Source organism: Rosa chinensis, chromosome 3 (assembly GCF_002994745.2).
Source record: "Rosa chinensis cultivar Old Blush chromosome 3, RchiOBHm-V2, whole genome shotgun sequence".
In the NCBI taxonomy this organism is placed as follows: domain Eukaryota; kingdom Viridiplantae; phylum Streptophyta; class Magnoliopsida; order Rosales; family Rosaceae; genus Rosa; species Rosa chinensis.
In genome coordinates this window covers 34,524,686-34,545,270 of record NC_037090.1, presented here as the reverse complement: position 1 = coordinate 34,545,270, position 20,585 = coordinate 34,524,686, and the positions used below count along the sequence as shown (strand labels likewise).

At 39.4% G+C, this 20,585-nt stretch overlaps 1 protein-coding gene across 1 annotated transcript; it reads right to left on the bottom strand.

Annotated features, from left to right (window-relative positions):
- Positions 1-8,126: 8,126 nt before the first annotated feature.
- On the bottom strand, positions 8,127-10,245 carry LOC112195090 (disease resistance protein RPV1). The gene is made up of 2 exons (XM_024335441.2): positions 9,490-10,245; positions 8,127-9,046 (listed from the first exon to the last, which is right to left on the bottom strand). Exons 1-2 carry the CDS (start codon positions 9,951-9,953, stop codon positions 8,413-8,415), a joined length of 1,098 nt encoding a protein of 365 aa, XP_024191209.1. The 5' UTR covers positions 9,954-10,245; the 3' UTR covers positions 8,127-8,412.
- Between the last annotated feature and the right edge of the window lie 10,340 nt (positions 10,246-20,585).

Here is a 20,585-nt window from a genome sequence, read left to right as displayed (position 1 = left end):
ATGAGAAAAAGAAGGGGGTTTGGAATAAAGAAGTTCGAACAGAGTTTTGAAAGAGAGTATTGGGGATGGTAACTGATTGATAGTATGGACAGCAGTGAGAGCACACTCTCTCCAAAATTGGGTAGGGAGATGAGCTTGAAATTTTAAAGCGCGAGCCACTTGGAGTATATGACGATGTTTGCGTTCCACAACCCCATTTTGTTGAGGCGTGTAAACACAAGAATGTTGAAAAATGACGCCATTATCTTGAAAAAAAAGAACGAAGTGAGAGAAATTCTCCACCATTGTCACTTCGAAAAGTTTTAACGCGAGATTCAAATTGAGTGAAAGCATAGCTAAAAAAGCATTTTAAAAGAGGTTGTGCTTCATCTTTGTGTCGCATTAAAAAATCCAAGTGAAACGTGTATAATCATCAACAATAGTAAGAAAATAATGGGCACCAGAAAGAGAAGAATGTCGATATCGACCCCAAATATCACAATGAATAATCTCAAAAGGTCTTATAGAAGAAATAGTACTAGCATTGAATGGTAAACGACTCTGCTTAGCCAAAGGACATATGTGGCAAGCTTTATTAGACTGAATGGAGAAATTCAAAAAGTTCTTAGCAATGAAGCTTAAACAAGAAGATGATACATGGCCTAAGCGATTATGCCAGAGGTCGGTGTATGAGATGGTAAGGTTGCAGACCGGTTGATTTGTGGATGAGGAAGGGTTGGTTATTGACTTCTCCGATGCTAGTGCCACTACATAGTCTAGCCCGCCACATTGTTTACCCAAACCAATGGTCCTCCTCGTAGCTAGATCTTGCAAAATACACCAGTAAGGGAAGAACGTCACTGAACAATTCAGACCTCTTGTCAAACGGCTAACCGACATTAAATCAACTTTGAATGTAGGCACAGATAACACATCATGTAGATAATAGACTATATTCAGAGGCAATGATCCTTTCGCAACAATATTCACTTTTTCTCCACTAGGCAATAATACGGGCGGTAGTGAGCAATTTTTATTCTTATGTAATAATTGAGATGATGAAGTAATATGATCTGTCGCCCCGCTATCAATTATCCAATTGCGGGAAGTGACTTTAGACAAACCTGGTTTTGTTACCGCATTTGCTTTGGAGGTAGAGCCTTCATTTTGTTTGTCGAGGACAGACAAGAGCTGCTTAAGTTGGCCCTCTGATAATGAAACAGCAGGTCTTCCTTCATCATTGTTTAACGCCTCAGATACTTGATTAGCGAAAGGGGTTCCTCTGTTCATATTTGGGCCGTAATTCTGCTTTACTTTAGAATGGCCGGGTAGATACCCAATCAGCTTATAACAGGTTTGGACCCAATGGCCCACATCTCCACAATAGGTACATTCAGACCTACCTCTACCTGATCCACGACGTCGATCTGTGTCAAAGCGACGTTTTTCGTTCGACGGGAAGGTGCGATCTGGGCGAGCATCTTGCTGTGAATAAGAGCGATCGGATCACTCAAATTTGCCTCCTCTGGCCGAATTGGAACTGGGCTTGTTACTGTTCCTTACTGCCATGGCTACGCTTGAACCAGATTCCACCGAGGTCTGCGAAACGCTGAGAAGGCGTTGTTTTTCTTCTTGAGAGACAGCAGAATATGCTTGACAAACACTTGGAAGAGGATTCATCAGAAGAATTTGTCCTCGAGTTTCACTGTAAGTCTCATTCAAACCCATTAAGAATTGCATCAATTTCTGTTGATCTGCCTGTGTTCCATGTGCTACGTCTGAATATGTAGATAATTCATCCCATAACCTTTTCAATTTTGTATAGTAGGCCGAGACAGAGAGTAGCTCTTGTCAAAGACAAGCAATGTCTCGCTGAATCTCAAAGATGCGTGGTGCATTGCTTTGAGAGAATCTCTCACGAAGGTCATCCCAAACTTCATGAGCAGTAGGGTAATAGATAACACTGTCTGCAATTTCTAAATTGAGAGTATTGATTATCCAAGAGTGTACCATGTCATTACACCGTGACCAAGTCGCATAACCTTCAGGATCAGCATCTTCCGAAGGAGCCTTGATTGAGCCGTTGACAAAACCGAGCTTGTTCTTGGAATTCAAAGCGAGGGTCATAACCCTTTTCCAACCGGAGTAGTTATCTCCATTCAAGGATTTAGAGACTAGAACCAGTCCAGAATGATCTGAGTGATGAGTGAAGTAAGGATTTGAGATGTCAGATTTTGAAAAATCTGATGCAGTTTCTGACTTAGATGAATTAGAGTTGGCAGTTGACTTGCTGGAACCAGGAGGATTATCGATGGCCATGATGGCTGTAAATCAGAGGGGATGTTACACAAGAGATTAGGGAAGAGTCAAGATCTCAGTCCTGCTCTGATACCATGAAAACAATGAAAGGAGAAGAGAGTTTGCAGGAATGAAATCTTCTATTCAACAGTGTGAAATATATACAGCAATTACATTGAAGAGTCTCCACAAAGCTAGGAGACAAATAAGGAAAACTATCCTAGGTGATTGATGTTGAATGATACAGAATGAATGCTAAAGATACTGACAGCTATTCTGACATATTCTGCTACACTTTCTAACAATTTTCTGATAGGGCTGTTGTATAAACCTAGCACACACAATACAATAAGTGGGTGACTTCCTCTATTTATTCCAATACTGAATGTTGGCTTATATAGCCTTACAAAGAAACAGATAGAAACAAATAGCACTAGCAACGTAGATCATGGAGAGGAAACATTCAAACGTAACGTACTGTCATCAATAAGTAGGATTTAATATCTAACGTACTGCCCTCATAAGTAGGGTTAACGTACTGCCCAAATAAATTGGGTTTATTTACTGCAATAACTAAAACAAACTCTAACGTTCAGAATAACAGCTAAGCCATAGCTGTTCCAACATATCCCCCCTTAAACTATTTGCACTTGCGCAATCAGTTTATACCTGGTACCGTGCACATCCCAAGCAGCTCACGAAGCTTCTCAAACACTTCAAGCTTCAGTGGCTTCGTCATGATGTCTGCTATTTGATTCTGTGAGTTGCAATGGACCAGCTCCACTGTTCCATCTTTGGTAAGGTCACGAAGGAAATGGAAACGTACATCAATATGTTTGCTTCTTCCATGCAGCACCGGGTTCTTCGAAAGTTTTATAGTGGAGCTGTTATCACAATACACAGTTGTGCTTCCATTCTGAGCATGGCCAAGCTTTTCAAGAACTCTGCGCATCCAAATTCCTTGACAAGCACAGGAGGCTGCAGCTATAAACTCAGCTTCGGTGGTAGATAAGGTAACTACAGGTTGCTTTTTAGAAGACCATGAAATTACACCGGTGCTAAGCAGAAACAAGTATCCGGATGTGCTCCTCCGGTCATCTAGATCACCTGCATAGTCACTATCCGTGTATGCCTCAAGCTTCTCGTTCCCATTTCGTTTGTACAGAATCCCCAAATCAATAGTGCCTTTGAGATACCTGAGGACTCTTTTAACTGCTTGCATGTGTAGCTCAGTCGGACTTCCCATAAACCTGCTGATTAAACTTATCACATACATGAGATCTGGCCTAGTAGCTGCCAAGTACATCAAACAGCCAACAACCTGCTTATACATAGTGGCGTCCACCTTCACACCACTTTCATCTTTCATCAACTTGAATCCAGGGACAATAAGGTTCCTAGACGAGTTGCTCTTCTCCATTCTGAATCTCTCCAACACCTCCTTTGCATACTTCCTTTGGCAAATGTAAATCCCATCCTCATTCTGAACAATCTCGACTCCAAGGAAATAACGCATCTTACCGAGATCCGTCATGTCAAACTCTTGTTTCATAGACTTCTTAAACTCCTCAAACATGTATTCATCATTGCCAGTAAATATAAGGTCATCAACGTAAATACTAACAATGAGAATGGTACCTTTTTCTCCTAACTTCACGAACAAGGTATGCTCATATGGGCACCGTTCAAATCCTTCCCTGATGAAGTAGGCTTCGATACGACTATACCACGCACGTGGAGCTTGTTTGAGGCCGTACAAGGCTTTCTTCAATTTATACACTTTCAACTCATCACCCTTCTTCACAAACCCTTGTGGCTGATCAACGAAAACGGTTTCATTTAACTCACCATGCAGAAATGCACTCTTTACGTCCATTTGATACACACACCATCCCTTTTTAGCAGCAAGAGCAATTATCATGCGTATGGTGTCCCACCTAGCCACAGGTGCAAACACCTCAGTATAATCGATCCCATACTGTTGAGCATACCCGTTAACAACAAGCCGTGCTTTGCATTTATCCACTTCTCCACTTTCATTCAACTTTGTTTTGAATATCCATTTTACTCCGATAGTTTTTGCTCCTTTTGGCAACTCGGTCAATTCCCAAGTACCATTTTTCTCGATTGCCTCTATTTCTTGAACCATTGCGGCCTGCCATTTTTCACTTTTGTGCGCCTCTTCAAACGTAGTCGGATCGGACGTAGAGGTGAACATCACAAGATTGTGCAACTCTTCTTATTCTGACAGCCCTTCTCCACTTTCATAGTCTTGCATCCACACCGGTAATCTCCTTGTCCTCCCTTCTTCTTGAGCTTCTTCTTCCGACTGATTTGAGGAAGTGCTAGTTGTTCCTTCTCCTTCAGCTTCTTCTTCTTCGTTGCTAGTTGCTCCTTCTCCTTCAGCTCCTTCTTCTTCGTCACTTTCCCCAGACTCATTTCTCTCTTCTTCACTATTATTCCAGTCTAACACATCAAGCTTCACTTCTTCAGCACTTTTTTTCCAGTCCCAGCTTGCATCTTTTTCAAAAATGACATCTCTGCTAATCACAATGCGCTTAGAGGTAGGATCATAGAGCATGTAGGCCTTGCTTTCTTCACTAATCCCCAACATCACACACTTGAAGCTTTTATCATCCAATTTCTTCCTTCTAGCTTCTGGAACATGGACATGTGCAATGCAACCAAAGACCCTGAAGTGGTGAACCGATGGTTTGATGCCACTCCAAGCTTCTTCTGGAGTCAATTCCTTCACTACCAAGGTGGGGCTTCGATTGAGAATGTATACAGTCCAGTTGACTGCTTCAGGCAAAAAAAACTTTGGAACTTGTTTTTCTGACAACATGCTTCGAACCATATTCATAATGGTTCAATTCTTTCTCTCAGCCACCCCGTTTTGTTGAGGGGTGAAGACAGTTGTCAATTGCCTGCTTATACCATGTGAACTACAGAAAGCATTAAACTCCTGAGAAGTAAATTCTCCTCCCCTATCTGTTCGAAGACATTTAATTGAAGCCCCTGATTCTTTCTCAACTAAACTCTTGAAGTTCTTAAATGAAGCAAAAGCTTGAGACTTTTCAGATAAAAAAGACACCCAAATTTTTCGACTATAATCATCTATAAAAGTGATCAAGTACCTTTTTCCACTACTTGACAGAGGTGTGATCGGTCAACAAATATCCGAGTGCACTAGCTGAAGTTTGTGTGATGCTCTCCATAAGCTTTTCTTTGGTATGGACTCCCTGTGCTGCTTGCCTATCATACAGTGTGTGCACAACTTGGTTGGTGTCTTTATTTCCGGCAAACCTTTCACAAGCTTCTTATATTGCAGAGTTCTTAATCCCTTATAGCCAAGGTGGCCGTAACGACAATGCCATAATTGAGTACTATCTTCAGACGCAGTTTGGAAGCAGGTTAAGGTCTCAGACATGACTGCAAGGAGCACAAACATTCTATTGGCGGTCATATTGGTTTCCATAATCAAACCTTTCTTCGGATGATAAACACGACACTTCCCATCTTGAATCAAGATTGCAACCCCTTTTTCTTGTAGCTGACCGATGCTAAGTAAATTGTTCTTCAACTCCGGTATATAATAGACATCAGTGATCACATGTGTGATTCCATTGATGTGTAGTCTAACATTTCCCTTCCCTATCACTACCATCTTGGAGTTGTTACCAAGCTTCACATGTTGTCGAAACTGCTCATCCATACTTGTGAACCACCGCTTGTCACCACTCATGTGATTGCTACACCCTGAGTCCATAAACCAAACTTCTTCCCTTGTGGCATTGTTGAGCTCAACATGTGCCATCAACAGCATCTCTTCACCTTCATCTAACTCTACATAATGTGCACCTTTCTCCTAATCAGGGCATTCGTATTGGAAATGCCCTAATTTGTGGCATTTATAGCACTCCACCAGTGCCTTGTTGAACTGATGCCTGCGCCTTCCTCTACCTCTGCCTCTAAAGCCTCGTCCTCTTGCTCCAACTCCGTCTTCATAGGACACCTTCAAGGCTTGCTCCTCTCCGGTATGGATACGCATTCTTTGCTCATGAACAAGCAGACTGCTTTGTAGTTCATCAATAGACATTGTGGTGAGATTGTTGGATTCTTCTATGGAGCACACCACGTAATTAAATTTGACAGGCATCGACCTTAGAATTTTCTCCACAATCACAAGCTGCTCCATTCTTTCACCATGAGCTTTCATCTTGTTGACAATGGTTAATGTCCGAGCAAAGTATTCATCTACCGTCTCTCCATCTTTCATTTGGAGCTCTTCGAAGTGCCTGCAGCTGAGCTCTCTTTACCTTTGTAGAACCTTGGTACTTCTGCCTCATTGAGTCCCAAATGTTTTTGGCTCTCTCTTTGATGAGAATCGTCTCCATAATTGTTCTGTCAATGGCTTGGAAAAGGTAATTTTTCACCTTTAGGTCTTTCAATCTTGCGTCTTCAATGGCCTTGCGCTGTGCCTCAGTGGGTTCAATTCCATCTGCTACTACCGGAATCCCATTTTCTACCAAGCCCCAATATCGCAAGAAGTTTTCCATAAGCATAGACCAATGGTCATAATGACCATCGAATCTAGGTATGGCAGGCTGAACATAGTTGTTCTCTGTCGCCATCTCAAACTCACCCTCTAACTCCGAGTGTTTTCCTCACACTTTAACTCTCTGTGTTTCTCTCACACTCAACCCCTTATCCTTCTAAGAAAATTGCGGTTTCTTAGCTCTCAAACTCTCAGACTCCCGATTAGGCCCTGTGAGGGGCTCTGATACCACTTGTTGTATAAACCTAGCACACACAATACAATAAGTGGGAGACTTCCTCTATTTATTCCAATACTGAATGTTGGCTTATATAGCCTTACAAAGAAACAGATAGAAACAAATAGCACTAGCAACGTAGATCATGGAGAGGAAACATTCAAACGTAACGTACTGTCATCAATAAGTAGGATTTAAAATCTAATGTACTGCCCTCATAAGTAGGGTTAACGTACTGCCCAAATAAATTGGGTTTATTTATTGCAATAACTAAAACAAACTCTAACGTTCAGAATAACAGCTAAGCCATAGCTGTTCGAACAAGGGCATGGTGAACTGTGGAAATTTGGCGTGTAGTATAAACTCTCTATGAACAGTGAACCATATGTAGTCTACTGTGCTTCGAATGAGAAGCATACATTTGATTCATATTAGATCTTGGCTTTGTTTACACCGGGCATTGGACAATGCCCTACCATCGAAAAGCACACATCGCTGGTCACTTGAGAACCTCCGGGCAACTCATCACCAGAGTTCATACTGGGAACGACAGTCGCCAACCATGCTCACTAGAGCCACCAACGGTGGTCGGTAGGGCATGGTTGAACATTTACTCATACCTTGAGGAGATTGGCAGGCCGTCTGACTCAAGAAAAATTGAACTCCCATTCTTACTATGAAAGGGTTAAATACTTCCAAATCAAGTAAGTTCAAAAATCCTACATTTTCTGTACCGTTACTCTGCTCAAATATCGTATCGGTATTGACTTAGGCATCGGAGTGTTTGAGACCAGCACCCCCCGGTCTCCCTTCTGACCTACATTTTCTGTGAACAGATTCATAGAGCAGGACATCGGTGATTCAAGTAGTCTACATACCCGCGGGACTACCCTGAACGAGCTCTATGTCTTTAACTACAATTCAATGAACAGAAAAAGGTATACCAGATTGAAGTCATTCCATATGCATGGTCAATCCAACCCTGTCGCCAGGAAAGCCAAGCGGCGACTTCCTCTCAATCGCTCAGAGTGAGAATTCATTTCTAATCACTTGAGCCTCTGGCGAAACTCGATCTTGAGTTTAAAATCAAAGGATACATTTTCTCACATAAAGTTCAAAATACTGATAAGAATAGTTTTCAAGTAATAAAAGTCTCAAGAGAGTTAAAATTGTGACAGGGCCAACTAGTTATTACAGAAATACTGAAAATTCATGTTGCTTGTGGAGTGTGAGAAGCATGCGGAGATAATCTCCGGGAGATTACAGGTGATGCTATCTTTTCTCATCAGTGGAGATTCAAGATTCTAAAAATCTTCTCAAAACAGAGCTGTTACTTCTTAATTTCTTGAGGAAAACAAACTTAGATAGGATGTGCTTCTCCAAATGCATGGCTATTGAAAATCTCCATTCCTTCATACTTGTCAAGTAGTTCAATTTCAAATACGGTATGAGGAATCTCTTGAGCTTCTAACAAATGTTTATTTCTAGTAGTAATGATAATTTTACTTCCTGGATAGCACCAATCCCGATTGCCAAGAATTGCGTTCAACTGGTTCAAGTGTTTCACATCATCAAAAACAATCAGAACTCTTTTGCAACATACGATGTGCTTGATCTTGCTTCTTCCCTCTTCTGTGCTGATGTATGTAGTCTTTGTTTCATTACCCCTTTGGATATCCAAAACAAGTTTTCTTTGCAGCTGAAGAATACCATCGGATTGTTCATATGTTGCACGAATATCTTCAAGGAAGCTGCTACCTTGAAATCTGTAAAAGTTGAGATTATAAGCAACTCGAGCAACAGTAGTTTTTCCAATTCCACCTTCTCCACATAACAAAGCTACATCAACATCATTTGATCCATCTTTCAACCACATGTTTAGGTGTCGTACACGATAAGGGATTCCAACACCACCTGAAGCAACGCTTAATGCTGTGTGATCAAGCATTTTTCCAATCTCCTCAACAATACTTTGGATGAACTGCGATTCATACCTACCAATACGTACATATCAAAATTATAATAAGATACGGCGTCAAAAGGTTCTAATTAATGACTTGAGAGTTAGCCCAAGTGGTCTGAAAGAGTGGAGAATTGCGTTAGGAGTAAGGTTAGAATTGCGCGGAAGGTTCGATTCCCTCCGGCGCAAACAACAGAAAGGGTTGAAATTTATAGCACTACACATATAATTACAATCAAAGCTTTCACCGCAAGTCTTCTGTAGAGATTTCTAATATCATTTAGGAAAATACTCTAGATGTTTATTGTAATCAGGATTTAGGTTCAATGTCCCCCATTTGTATTTGACAGTTTCATTAACTAAGACTTGGAGGGCAACCACACCGGCCCATCAGCTTAACCACAGTAGCAATTAAGAGTCTACAAAAAAGCTAATCGCAACTTTCAAAACTGAAGTTTAGGAGAGTGAGAGTCTTACTGATCTCCTAAAACCATCCCCCCGAGATCTGCAACATCGTTAAGCGCTTTCTGCCACTCCTCCACCTTGTCCATCTTTTGCTCTACTACATGTTTGGCAAATGCTTCTGCAAAACTCCCACTCTGCTTCCTCACTTCCGAAGGATCCACATCATAGAAGACCGGCAAAACGAGGTGTCCCTTACTATTTTTTTGTTCCATTATCCTCGCAAGTTCATTCAAGCACCAACGTGAGCAAGCGTAACTTTTGGAGAAGACAATGATGGAAATAGGTGACTCGCGTATTGCTTTCTGTAGTTCTTGTGCGATATTCGTTCCTCTCACAATCTCATCATCATCTCTAAATGAGTGGATTCCCGCCCGCTGCAAGGCACTATAGAGATGATCAGTAAAGGCCTTGCGGGTATCTGCCCCTCTGAAACTCAAGAAAGCATGATACCGGTAAAAGGAGGAAGAAGTAGCCATTGAGAAAAACAGTACTCAATGAAACCAGTTTATATCAACTTCTGACCAAGAACAAAAAGAGTACAATATCAAATGGATAAAAAATTAGCAAAGTCATGGTCAATACCTACCACGGAAATGGGAAATTGGAGAGGAAACTTCTATAATTCTTTTAAAGTATTTATTTGTTTGTGTTTTCTTTTTTTTTGGTTGGAATCAATGGTGTCAGCCCTTTATTGAAAACAGAAGTATTTAAACATTACAATACTCAGCTGCATCTGCAGCTTGAAGAAATGACGGTGTAGAAAAATAAAAAAAGACCTGACTATGTGTGCAGGCATGTGCAGCCAGCTAGCATATGAGCAAACAGGTTGCCTTTCCGATATGTTGACACCCGTATTTAAAGTATTTGTTAACAGAGCCCAATTGACGGAGACAATAAAAATAAACAAACAAAAAGAAGGGTGCGTCTGGGCTACGCCAGGAACTAGGGCCCAGGTGCGTGGGTCGTTCCTGTCCACAAGTTTAGAAGAAGGAAGACAGTGATGTAATTCTATAGATGACGACTATTATCAGTGAAAAAAAAATACTCCGTTACGGTAAGTATTTCTTCGCTCTCTATGGATAACATCGACCTCATTACCTTGTTGCTGATGCTTTCTTTACTGGGGCTAGAGATGTGCAGCCAAGTCTCGAATTCCAAGGCTGTATTTCCATGGAACCAGTTTCTTTCCATCTGATTGACAAATTTTTGTCATTCCTAATCTGCCTGATGTGATCAAGATGAATAGAAACCAATTACCAATTTTTCCCAATCTAGACGGTGAGTCAGAATTAATGAAGCCATTAAAGTATCTTATGAGAGCGAAGAAAGGAGCCGCCGTGAAAGGTGTTTCGGAGGTCGCCGAAACCACTCCAAATACCAATTCTTCCAAACTTTAACCAAATTTGAAAACCAATCAATGCAAGTCATAGAGCATGATGAGAGAATCTGTTGGTACAAGTTTTTTTTGTCATATTGGCATTCCCATACAAAAATGATATGTTGTTTTACAAATGTTGTTAAGGGAAAATATATTGGTTCAATGCTTATTTATTTAGAAAAGATATTCCCTTGGTTGTTAACGTAGTGTATTGTAATCCTAAGTCTTCTAGGATTTGATATTTTATTTAGTCAATGTTTAATCACCAAGATACTTTCCTAATAGAAGTCTATTAGGGTTAGCGTTGCTTCTTCACATATATATAGGATGCAAACTACACGCGCAGCCTACGATGAACAACGCAAGAATAATTGAGAGTCTTGCTTGATATTGTGTCCTGATAAAAATCCTAAACACTTGTTCCTTGGTTAAGTGTTATAGGTCAGTTGCTCATGCGTATGCAGTTACTTATGATATGAAGAGTTGTTGTGAAGCAAGAAAAGGAAAAATCGAAGAACAATCAAGTGAAGAAGGAGTTCGAGATTGAAGACAAACTACATATTAGTTTTGTCTATTCATTGTAGCCGTGCTAGTGTTATTTGAAGTTGTAAAGAACATATCCTTCATCATAATTCAATTGTTCTTATTTTTGGGTTCTCAAGAGTAAGAGCCCCGCAGTGTTTTTAATCTCATATTTGAGATTTTCACTGCGTAACCAAAAAATCTGGAGTTTGGTTCGTTATCTCTGATTTCTGCCCAGTAGGGACTGATCCGTATACTGCAATCCTCATTTTCCAGAAAACGTATTCTGTCCTTGTATTTTCATTTGGCATCAGAGCGGGTTCTAAAGTTTTTTTAGTTGATCCGTGGTTAAGGATGAAACGTGAATATAACATAGCCTCTAGTTCTATAAATTGCCCGCCTTTGTTTGATAGTGAAGACTATTCACAATGGAAGATTATGATGAGGGCTTTTCTCTACTCTCAAGATGAAAGCATGTGGAATATAGTTGAGAATGGATGGGAACACCCAACTAAGGCAGAAGAATCAAAGAAAGTAGAAGAGTCCTCTGCAAGGGTTCTCAAACCTAGGAAGGAATGGACAGAAGAGGAAGTTCGTGATAGAACTTGTGACTTTAAGGCAAGGAATTCACTATTCACAGCTTTGTCCAAGAAGGAGAGGATGAGAATTAGCCACTGTGACACAGCCAAACAAGCTTGGGATCTACTTCAGGTTACTTATGAGGGAAACAAGAAGGTTAGAGGTCAGAAGCTTCAAAGACTCTTATTGGAATTTGAGAACATGACCATGGGGGAAGAAGAATCAATTGATGATTTTCACGCTCGACTTCTCAATGTGACAAACCAATGCTGTAGCCTAGATGATCCTTTTGAGGAGCACCGAATAGTCAAGAAATTTCTCAGGGCTCTTCCTTCAAAATTTCAAGCCAAACAAATTGCCATAGAGGAGACTCAAGACCTGGACACCTATTCTCTTGACGAACTGATAGGTAATCTCAAAACCTTTGAGATGAGGATCAAGCCTGAGAAAAAGGTAAAAAATATTGCTTTCTCTTCTGTTAAAAAGAAAGATGATGTTGATGATGATTATGTGGATTTATCGTTGTTGACAAACTTTGTCAGCCCAGGTATATTCATAACCCCAAAAACTTCATTCCTACTTGTCATTATTGTGGAAAATTAGGACACATACGTCCTAGGTGCAATATGCTTCGCAAGGTTACTCAAAATAAGAGGAAAACGTTGAGAATTAACTCTCCTGCCTCGTTGCAAGCTGAGTTGAAAGAGGGTCTGAATCTGATCGCCAGGATTGCAAAGCTGGCTGCAATCCTCGTGGATCTGGAAACAAAAAAGAAGCAGAAGCAAATATGGATTAAAAAAGGTTCAAATAATCGTTTTTCTACTCATATGGATAATCTTGATAATATGCTTGAGAATGCTTTTGTTCCTACTGATCACAAATTGGCTAATTCGTTTACTAGGCCTTTAGATATAACTCAATTTGAATCACTTAGAAGCACCGTTGGTGGATGCTCTAAGTATTGATACTCTCACTTCATTTGATCCATTTTGCATGCATTCATGGTGCATGTCTTCATGATAGTATAGGTGCTTTTTCTTTACGTTTCTGCATTGTTAGGTTCAGTTTCTGGAAATTCAGGATTGAAAAATAGTGGTTTGTATCCCTGAGTGTCTGACAGATTATTTTGAACTTAGATTGACAAGGGCCATACTCTTTTCCTTAAATCTGTGTGCAATGAGGTGCCTATCATGTTTTGAATTTGCTCTTGCATCACTCTATAATTGTGAGCTTGAACAACATATTATCTATCACTTTGAATCCTCACATGCACACATACTCTAAGTGGTGGTAAGTCATATTTGTTGGTTGGCCTGTTCTCAATTCTCATGTTCGAAATTATTCTTTATTTTTGCTGCTCCTTTTTACAAAAAAGAAAAAAAAAAAAAAAAAAAGAAGAATGATTTTTGGAGCATGACCAGGCTATTCCCAAAGTAAACAGGCCTCGGTCGTGTCGAACGATATGAGGATTGGGAAGAAACGGGAATGGTTTGGTCACCCCGGTGGATTGTGAAACTATTGACTCGAGTAGATGTGCTCTTTGGGATGTCCTTGTTACATCTAGTACCCTAAGGTCATCTGACTTGGGAGCTGCTAGCATAATACTCGTTACATGGGTCGTAGTCTTCTTGAGCAAAAATATTACTTTGTGTGAAAGGCAAAAAGAAAAATTCTGAATTATGCCCACACGGTGTTATAAGGGGGAATACAGTTTATGTCCTTAAATGTGTTTTGTATGTGAGCGTTGATCTTCAGGTTTCCACAAATATTTCACACCCCATCTTGAGACATGTTCACTCTACACAACAAGGAGTCTAGAATACTCGCTCATACTCTATCTTACCTTGTGGCTGTCGGAATGGATTCACTCGTGTGTACTTATTTTGTTGCACTCCTATTTCTGGTTAAGTGATATTGCTCTTGTTGGAAAAGCTATGCGAATTAAATATGTTCTTAGCATTTGGATACAACCCACTCATTGTGTGTTTGCATTTCATTCTTGAATCTCTCATCACATGATCACCCTTAGGGGAGTATTAATACTTGGACTATCTTTCTCTGATTGATTCGACTTGAGTTAGTGTCTACTATGCACCATCTATTTGTGATTCTCCTTCTACATTGCTTCCGCTACGTAAGTTACCTTTATCTTTCCTATTCAAAAAGGGGGAGAAATATGATGTTAAATGTGTTGTGTGATCTGTTGGATTTACATGCTTTGTTTAATCAGTGGTAATATTTTTCTAACTTGTGTATTTTCACAATGTGTGTGTGATAAGTGTTTTAGGATTGACAGGTGTGTTCACAAGTGAAAGTTCTCAAGTACCTGTTGAGGGGGAGCTTTCATTCGGTAAAGTTGTTTTGTATAGGAATGCCAAAGGGGGAGATTGTTGGTACAAGTTTTTTTTGTCATATTGGCATTCCCATACAAAAATGATATATTGTTTCACAAATGTTGTTAAGGGAAAATATCTTGGTTCAATGCTTATTTATTTAGAAAAGATATTCCCTTGGTTGTTAATGTGGTGTATTGTAATCCTAAGTCTTCTAGGATTTGATATTTTATTTAGTCAATGTTTAATCACCAAGATACTTTCCTAATAGAAGTCTATTAGCGTTGGCGTTGCTTCTTCACATATATATAGGATGCAAACTACACGCGCAGCCTACGATGAAAAACGCAAGAATAATTGAGAGTCTTGCTTGATATTGTGTCCTGATAAAAATCCTAAACACTTGTTCCTTGGTTAAGTGTTATAGGTCAGTTGCTCATGCGTATGGAGTTACTTATGATATGAAGAGTTGCTGTGAAGCAAGAAAAGGAAAAATAGAAGAACAATCAAGTGAAGAAGGAGTTCGAGAATGAAGACAAACTACATATTAGTTTTGTCTATTCATTGTAGCCGTGCTAGTGCTATTTGAAGTTGTAAGGAACATATCCTTCATCATAATTTAATTGTTCTTATTTTTGGGTTCTCAAGAGTAAGAGCCCCGCAGTGTTTTTAATCTCATATTTGAGATTTTCACTGCGTAACCAAAAAATCTGGAGTTTGGTTCGTTATCTCTGATTTCTGCCCAGTAGGGATTGATCCGTATACTGCAATCCTCATTTTCCAGAAAACGTATTCTGTCCTTGTATTTTCAGAATCGCTTCTAAATAAAGATTTCTTGTAAATCCTGCATCTTGTTGAGGATCGTGAACAAGAATTCTTGATACCCACCGACCTTCTTCTTTCTCTGCATCACAAATCAAATAAACTCATGCATAAGTACATAACAAATTGATGAGATAGACTATATAACATTGATGTCGTTATCAGATAGTTTTCAAACTCACAATCTCAGATGGTGTGCGAACAGACAAGCCTCTTGGGCTAGACAAAATCAAAACCTCACTGCAGCTTCTCAACCGCCTCGAAGCGTAAAACCGAGATGAGTGGTCGTGCAAGTTTTGATTACGAGGCTATGAATTTGTTCAAACAAGTCTTGATGGGAGAAACTAGCTTGGTGGCAATGGTTTTTGGGTTTTTCCAGCTTGTAGTATGATACCAGTCAACAAATTATAATTAAATGAAGGAGATGACATACATCCAGAAGCGTTGGCGTGGTGGTGAGAAGAACACTTAAATGTTTTGGTGGCTTTCCTAGGTTCGAACCACGTACTAGTTGCTCTGGTTGGTTTTTTTTTTTTTTTTTGGATAGAGGCTAGGTTTGTATCTTTTTTTTTTGTTAAACCAAGGTATCACCCACCCATAGGTAATGACTAATCCCTCTCGAGCTGGGTCGGACCCCATTTAGGGGGGAAGCTCTCCCAATACTGGCTACTCCATTCACAAGGCTCGAACTCGAGACCTTGCTTAAGGGGAACAAACTCCTTACCACTTGAACCACCAAGCATTGGTCTCGGTTTGTATCTTTTGGCAAAGTATAATATATTTATTTATTTTATCTGAGAAAAGTGTCATTTATCTTATAACCTGAGAAAAGTGTCATTTATCTTATAACTATTTCATTTTTTTTTAACCAGATTTTATAAAAAATGATAATCAACTACACATTACTTAAAGAAAATGCGTAATCTATTATATAAAGCAAATTGTTGGGAATGAGGGTTAAATTTTTGAAACTCCTATTATGCCCTTTATTGATTGAATTGTTTAAAAAATAAAAATGATATTACAAGGCTAAAATAGTAAATAAACAAAATCAGTATTTTCTTTTCAAGAAATTACAAACAAAAAATAAGGGGAAAAAACCCCACACGTTTCACGTTTGTAATCGTTAGTGGTATTTTGCTGCCTTCAAAATTTTTTTCTTTTTGTTTACTTTCCTTAAAATTTTAAATTTTTAAATTTTTTTTTATAAAAGCAAATTGGCAAGCACAGAGTGCATGCCAGGAGGCTAGTTATTTTTATAATGAAAAAAGTATGCAAGTAATTTCAATAGTGGAATTTTTTGAGAGAAAAATGAGACTACAAAAACTCATATTTTCTATAATATTTTCATAGGAGAAATGAAACCGCCACTAACTAGTTTTTCCAACGAGTCGCACCGAAAAAAAGTATGCATATTTTTTCATATTTTGTGCAATTAAAAAAAATAATATATTTATGGGGATGAGGTGTATCAGCATATGTAAAATATTTGGGATGTTTATATTCCTGTGATTCAGCTCTTCTTAGAGAAGCATAAGCATAAGCATATATTGGGTTGACCCTTTTGACCAATATGAAAACAAAGGTCAACCGGGTCAATTTTATTACATGGTACATATTAATACGCGTTACATACATGGGTAATGTCAAATAGTTGTGATCATTTGAATTACACATATCCACAAACAGAGCATTACAAAACACTATGAAATCCATGTTGCAGTAGTAGTAACTACTGAGTTTCACTGATCACACACATAAAGAAACCAAGACACGATAACTAATACATAAGGAAGCAGATATACATATTAAAAAAAGTTAATAGGTTTAGACAGTTACCACTGTTAACTATTCAGGAATCATATACATGACTTTGTCACTGAATGTAAAATCAAATGAGTGGAAAGAAACAACAGCAGGTGAAGAGGTACAAAGGCTTCACATGACTTTCCCTTCCTATACTTAATCTTTTTACTCATCTAACACAACCAAACACAATAGCATGACAATAATACCTTTTTCCCTGAACAAGGGGTTAGTAGGGATGGTCAGGCCCTTGGTTTGCTCCCATCTATTATCTGGGTCATAGATTCCTCTTAGCAATTTGCTAAAGTTCATAATCTCCTATAGATTGTATGGCTCTGGTGGAGGCCCCAGTTTCAAGCCCATTCCTAAAGGAGTGGACGAATTTTGATGGTTTGTCTTTCTGAGTAGCTACGGCTCCGTCGCGGTTCCTCGACGCTGGCAGCTTTCCGAGCTCTTTCTGGCTTCGTTCTGGCTTAGTTACATCTATAGGAGGAGGTTGACCACAATTGGAGTAAGAAGCTTCAAAGATTACTGGGTTTTGGACGTTAAGGCCTGTGTACCAGTTCATCTTCGGCAGTGGAGCTAGGAAATTGGGTTTGGATCATCAAGCTTATTCTGGGAATGAATTGGGCTTTCGCCACTTTGGCTTAATTTTAAGGGAAATTTGGAGATTGGGGATTGAGATTTCTTAGCCATGTTGTGTTGGAAGATGGAGAAGGCAAGCTGCTTTGCCCTTTTCTGAGAACTAAGGAGAGAGAGAGAGAGAGAGAGAGAGAGAGAGAGAGAGAGAGAGAGAGAGAGAGAGAGAGAGAGAGAGGGATCTGAGGAAGGAGGAATCGAATAGATGAAGAAAAATTAGAAAGATAGAAAGGAAAACTGAAGAACAGAGGTGGGTTTCTTGGAGTCGGAAGAAGGAAGAAGAAAGAAAGAAAAATGAAGGGAAAAAAAAGCAGAAAAAAAAATATTAACAAAAAAAAAAAACTGAGGGAATAATAGACATTTTGGTGTCAAATTAACGGCGTCGTTGACGTCGTGTATTGATAGTGGGTCGAATTTAGATTTCGCGTACCGAAATGCTTGGTTTGGAACTTTATGTATAAGAATTATTAGTGGCCTTTACTTGGTTTACTGTTTGCGAAATTTTCCCTACTTTTTATTCTGATGCATTTGGATGTCATAATAAGGTTATATTATGAAAAGTAACACTCAAACCAGGTTGCATCTAGATTATTTGATTCATTAGGAATAGTGTTTAGGACGAGGTTGCATCTAGATTATTTGATTCCAGATTGCCTACATACCCTTGCGGGATCAAACCACATGTAGTTCCAGGCATTTGGGATTTAGATGGGTAGATGACCCATTTATTTTTGGATTTGTGTTTGAGATATTTGTGAGGGTTTAGAGCCCTTGAATTTGCTTTTGGGTGATTTGGGAATGATTTGATTTTTATGGTGTTTGGGTGAATTTGACTGGTGGAGTCAGAGATTCGGATTTGCTGAATTTGACTGGGGGAGTCAGGGATTCGATTTGAATTTGTGGTTGCATCTAGTGGGTCGCTAGATTGCCTACATACCCTGTGAAGGGATCAAACCATTGTAGTTCTGACTTTTGAGATTTTTGGTTTTATACCAATTTTTTTACTCAACGGGTATGTATTTTGAACTCGTCGAGAAAACATATTTTGGTGAACACCCGATTTTAGTAGAGTGTCCACTGATTTGAAATGGGCACCCGAATGTGCCGAGCTTCTTAATGGGCCCTAGATTCTGCAATGGGCTTTGTGCCACTTTTTTACTTGTCGATGAATAACTCAGCTGACCCGTATTTCGACTGACTTGGAGTGGGCCCTGCAGAGCTTCAAAACTTGTATACAAGTGATTCGGAAGAGCCCATGAACTTGCAATGCATAAACTGATTTGGACACCCCTTAATACAACCCCATTGAGCCCAGTTCACGTCTTCAAGGTTCTGATCCCAAAAAGAAGACGTCATCTCCATTCGACAAGCTTCAGATCCTCTGGGAGACCTCTCGCTGAAGTCCATATAAATGGGTTGGCTCAAGTGCCTAGATTCCCCATTCGTTCTCTTTCGCGCACCAAATCAGGTACCAGTTCACCTTCTTCTTCTTTTTCCCCATAGTTGGAAGCATTTATGCTAAACAATGTTTCTTTTTTTCTTCTCATCAGAGGCCTTGATTTCTTACCCCTGTTCGCGAAACGCATCTATCACAGTTGTTGGTGTCGAACCCAGAACCGGTGAGGAACCATTCTTTCGACCCAATTGAAGTGCTGGGCAGAACACTCTAATTCATGCTTTATTTAAATGATGTCACCGATTACTTTTCCACCGATGTCCACCGCGACTTAATTGCTTTGTCTGCCAAGATTTGATTATCATGTGCCTCATCTTGAATATTAATTCTTTGCATGATTCTCTTTCTTTTGATTGACAAGGAAACACGTAGCTAAACTTTGTTAAGAGAGACTTGCTGCTCATTTGTTCAAATGCATGTTTCCAAAGCTTTTGTCTTTAGTTCATGGTTTAATTATGAACATGAATTTGTTGTCCTGAAATGTGCTGGTCAGTTTTCCACAAAGAGAAGGGCTCATGGCGGCTAGCTGGTCACCATTTTGTCTTCTTGCAATATCAATTAGGCCACCGCTTCATGATTAAGGTGGAAAGTTTGATTAAACAAACCAATATATATATATATATATTGCTCTGACTTGTAGCAAACGTGTTCAATCACAAGCTTTTGACTTTGACAATGCTATTTGTAATTGTCTGCAGGTTTTTGACATTTCTCCACCGCCAAGCTTCGTAGCTACTTGAGAAGTGACCTCTGCTTCTTTAATTAAGTGTAATTGCTTGCTTCTTGATCTTTTTATTTTAGCTTGTTCTGAAAAAGACATGCAGCGTATTCTGAAGCTTCTGCTCTGCTGCAAATAAGTGGAATTTAGCTTCCGTTTTCTCTGTGTAGCCGTGACCATGAAATCAAAAGCAAGGACTTCATTCTTTTTTGTGTAGTTATTGCTTCTGAGCCATTCAGTTGCTTTGCTAGCATTTTATTAACAAAGGCTTCATGCAGATACCATTATTTGAAGAATTTTGGCCACATCAACACCATACTGATCTCGTGTATTCCATGGCTTCTTCATATATATATGGCTGTTTTGCTTTGTGCAAAGTTGACCACCGCTACAAGGAGCGAAGACAAGCTGTATCTTTCATATGCTTGCAAGTGAGATTGGGAGAGTCCCACGTATCATATTTTGTGTCTCCATATCCAGACTTCATTTTTTGTATTTAAATTCACCATGTCTAAAGCAAAGCTCCAGCACACCTTTGACAACTAAACAATGGTTTGACTCATGCATAAAAGAAAGCCATATTAATTGAGGCTCCTCCTTATGGTTTGCAACACCACCGCTCCAGAGTAAAGGAAGAGAAAAAGCTTCAATTAGCTATTTATTTTTGTCTTCCTTTTTACGTCCCTGGTAGCTTCGACAAAACTCATGCTCTTATAATTTAGTTTTGTCTTTTGGTTTTATTGTCTCGTTGTTGAAGTTATCTGTGTTTATACCAAAGTGGAACTCCTTTCGTTTTCGAATTGCAAAGAAGCTATTGCAAAGAAACCTCAAGGTTCCAAAACCACTGCCGTCACT

What these genes read in the sequence shown, in the direction of transcription:
- LOC112195090 (XM_024335441.2), bottom strand. Translation starts at nt 9,953, where the DNA reads ATGGCTACTTCTTCCTCCTTTTACCGGTATCATGCTTTCTTGAGTTTC. An exon ending in GGGATGGTTTTAGGAGATCA is followed by an intron (nt 9,047 to 9,489) that starts GTAAGACTCTCA and finishes ACGTATTGGTAG; the next exon opens with GTATGAATCGCAGTTCATCC.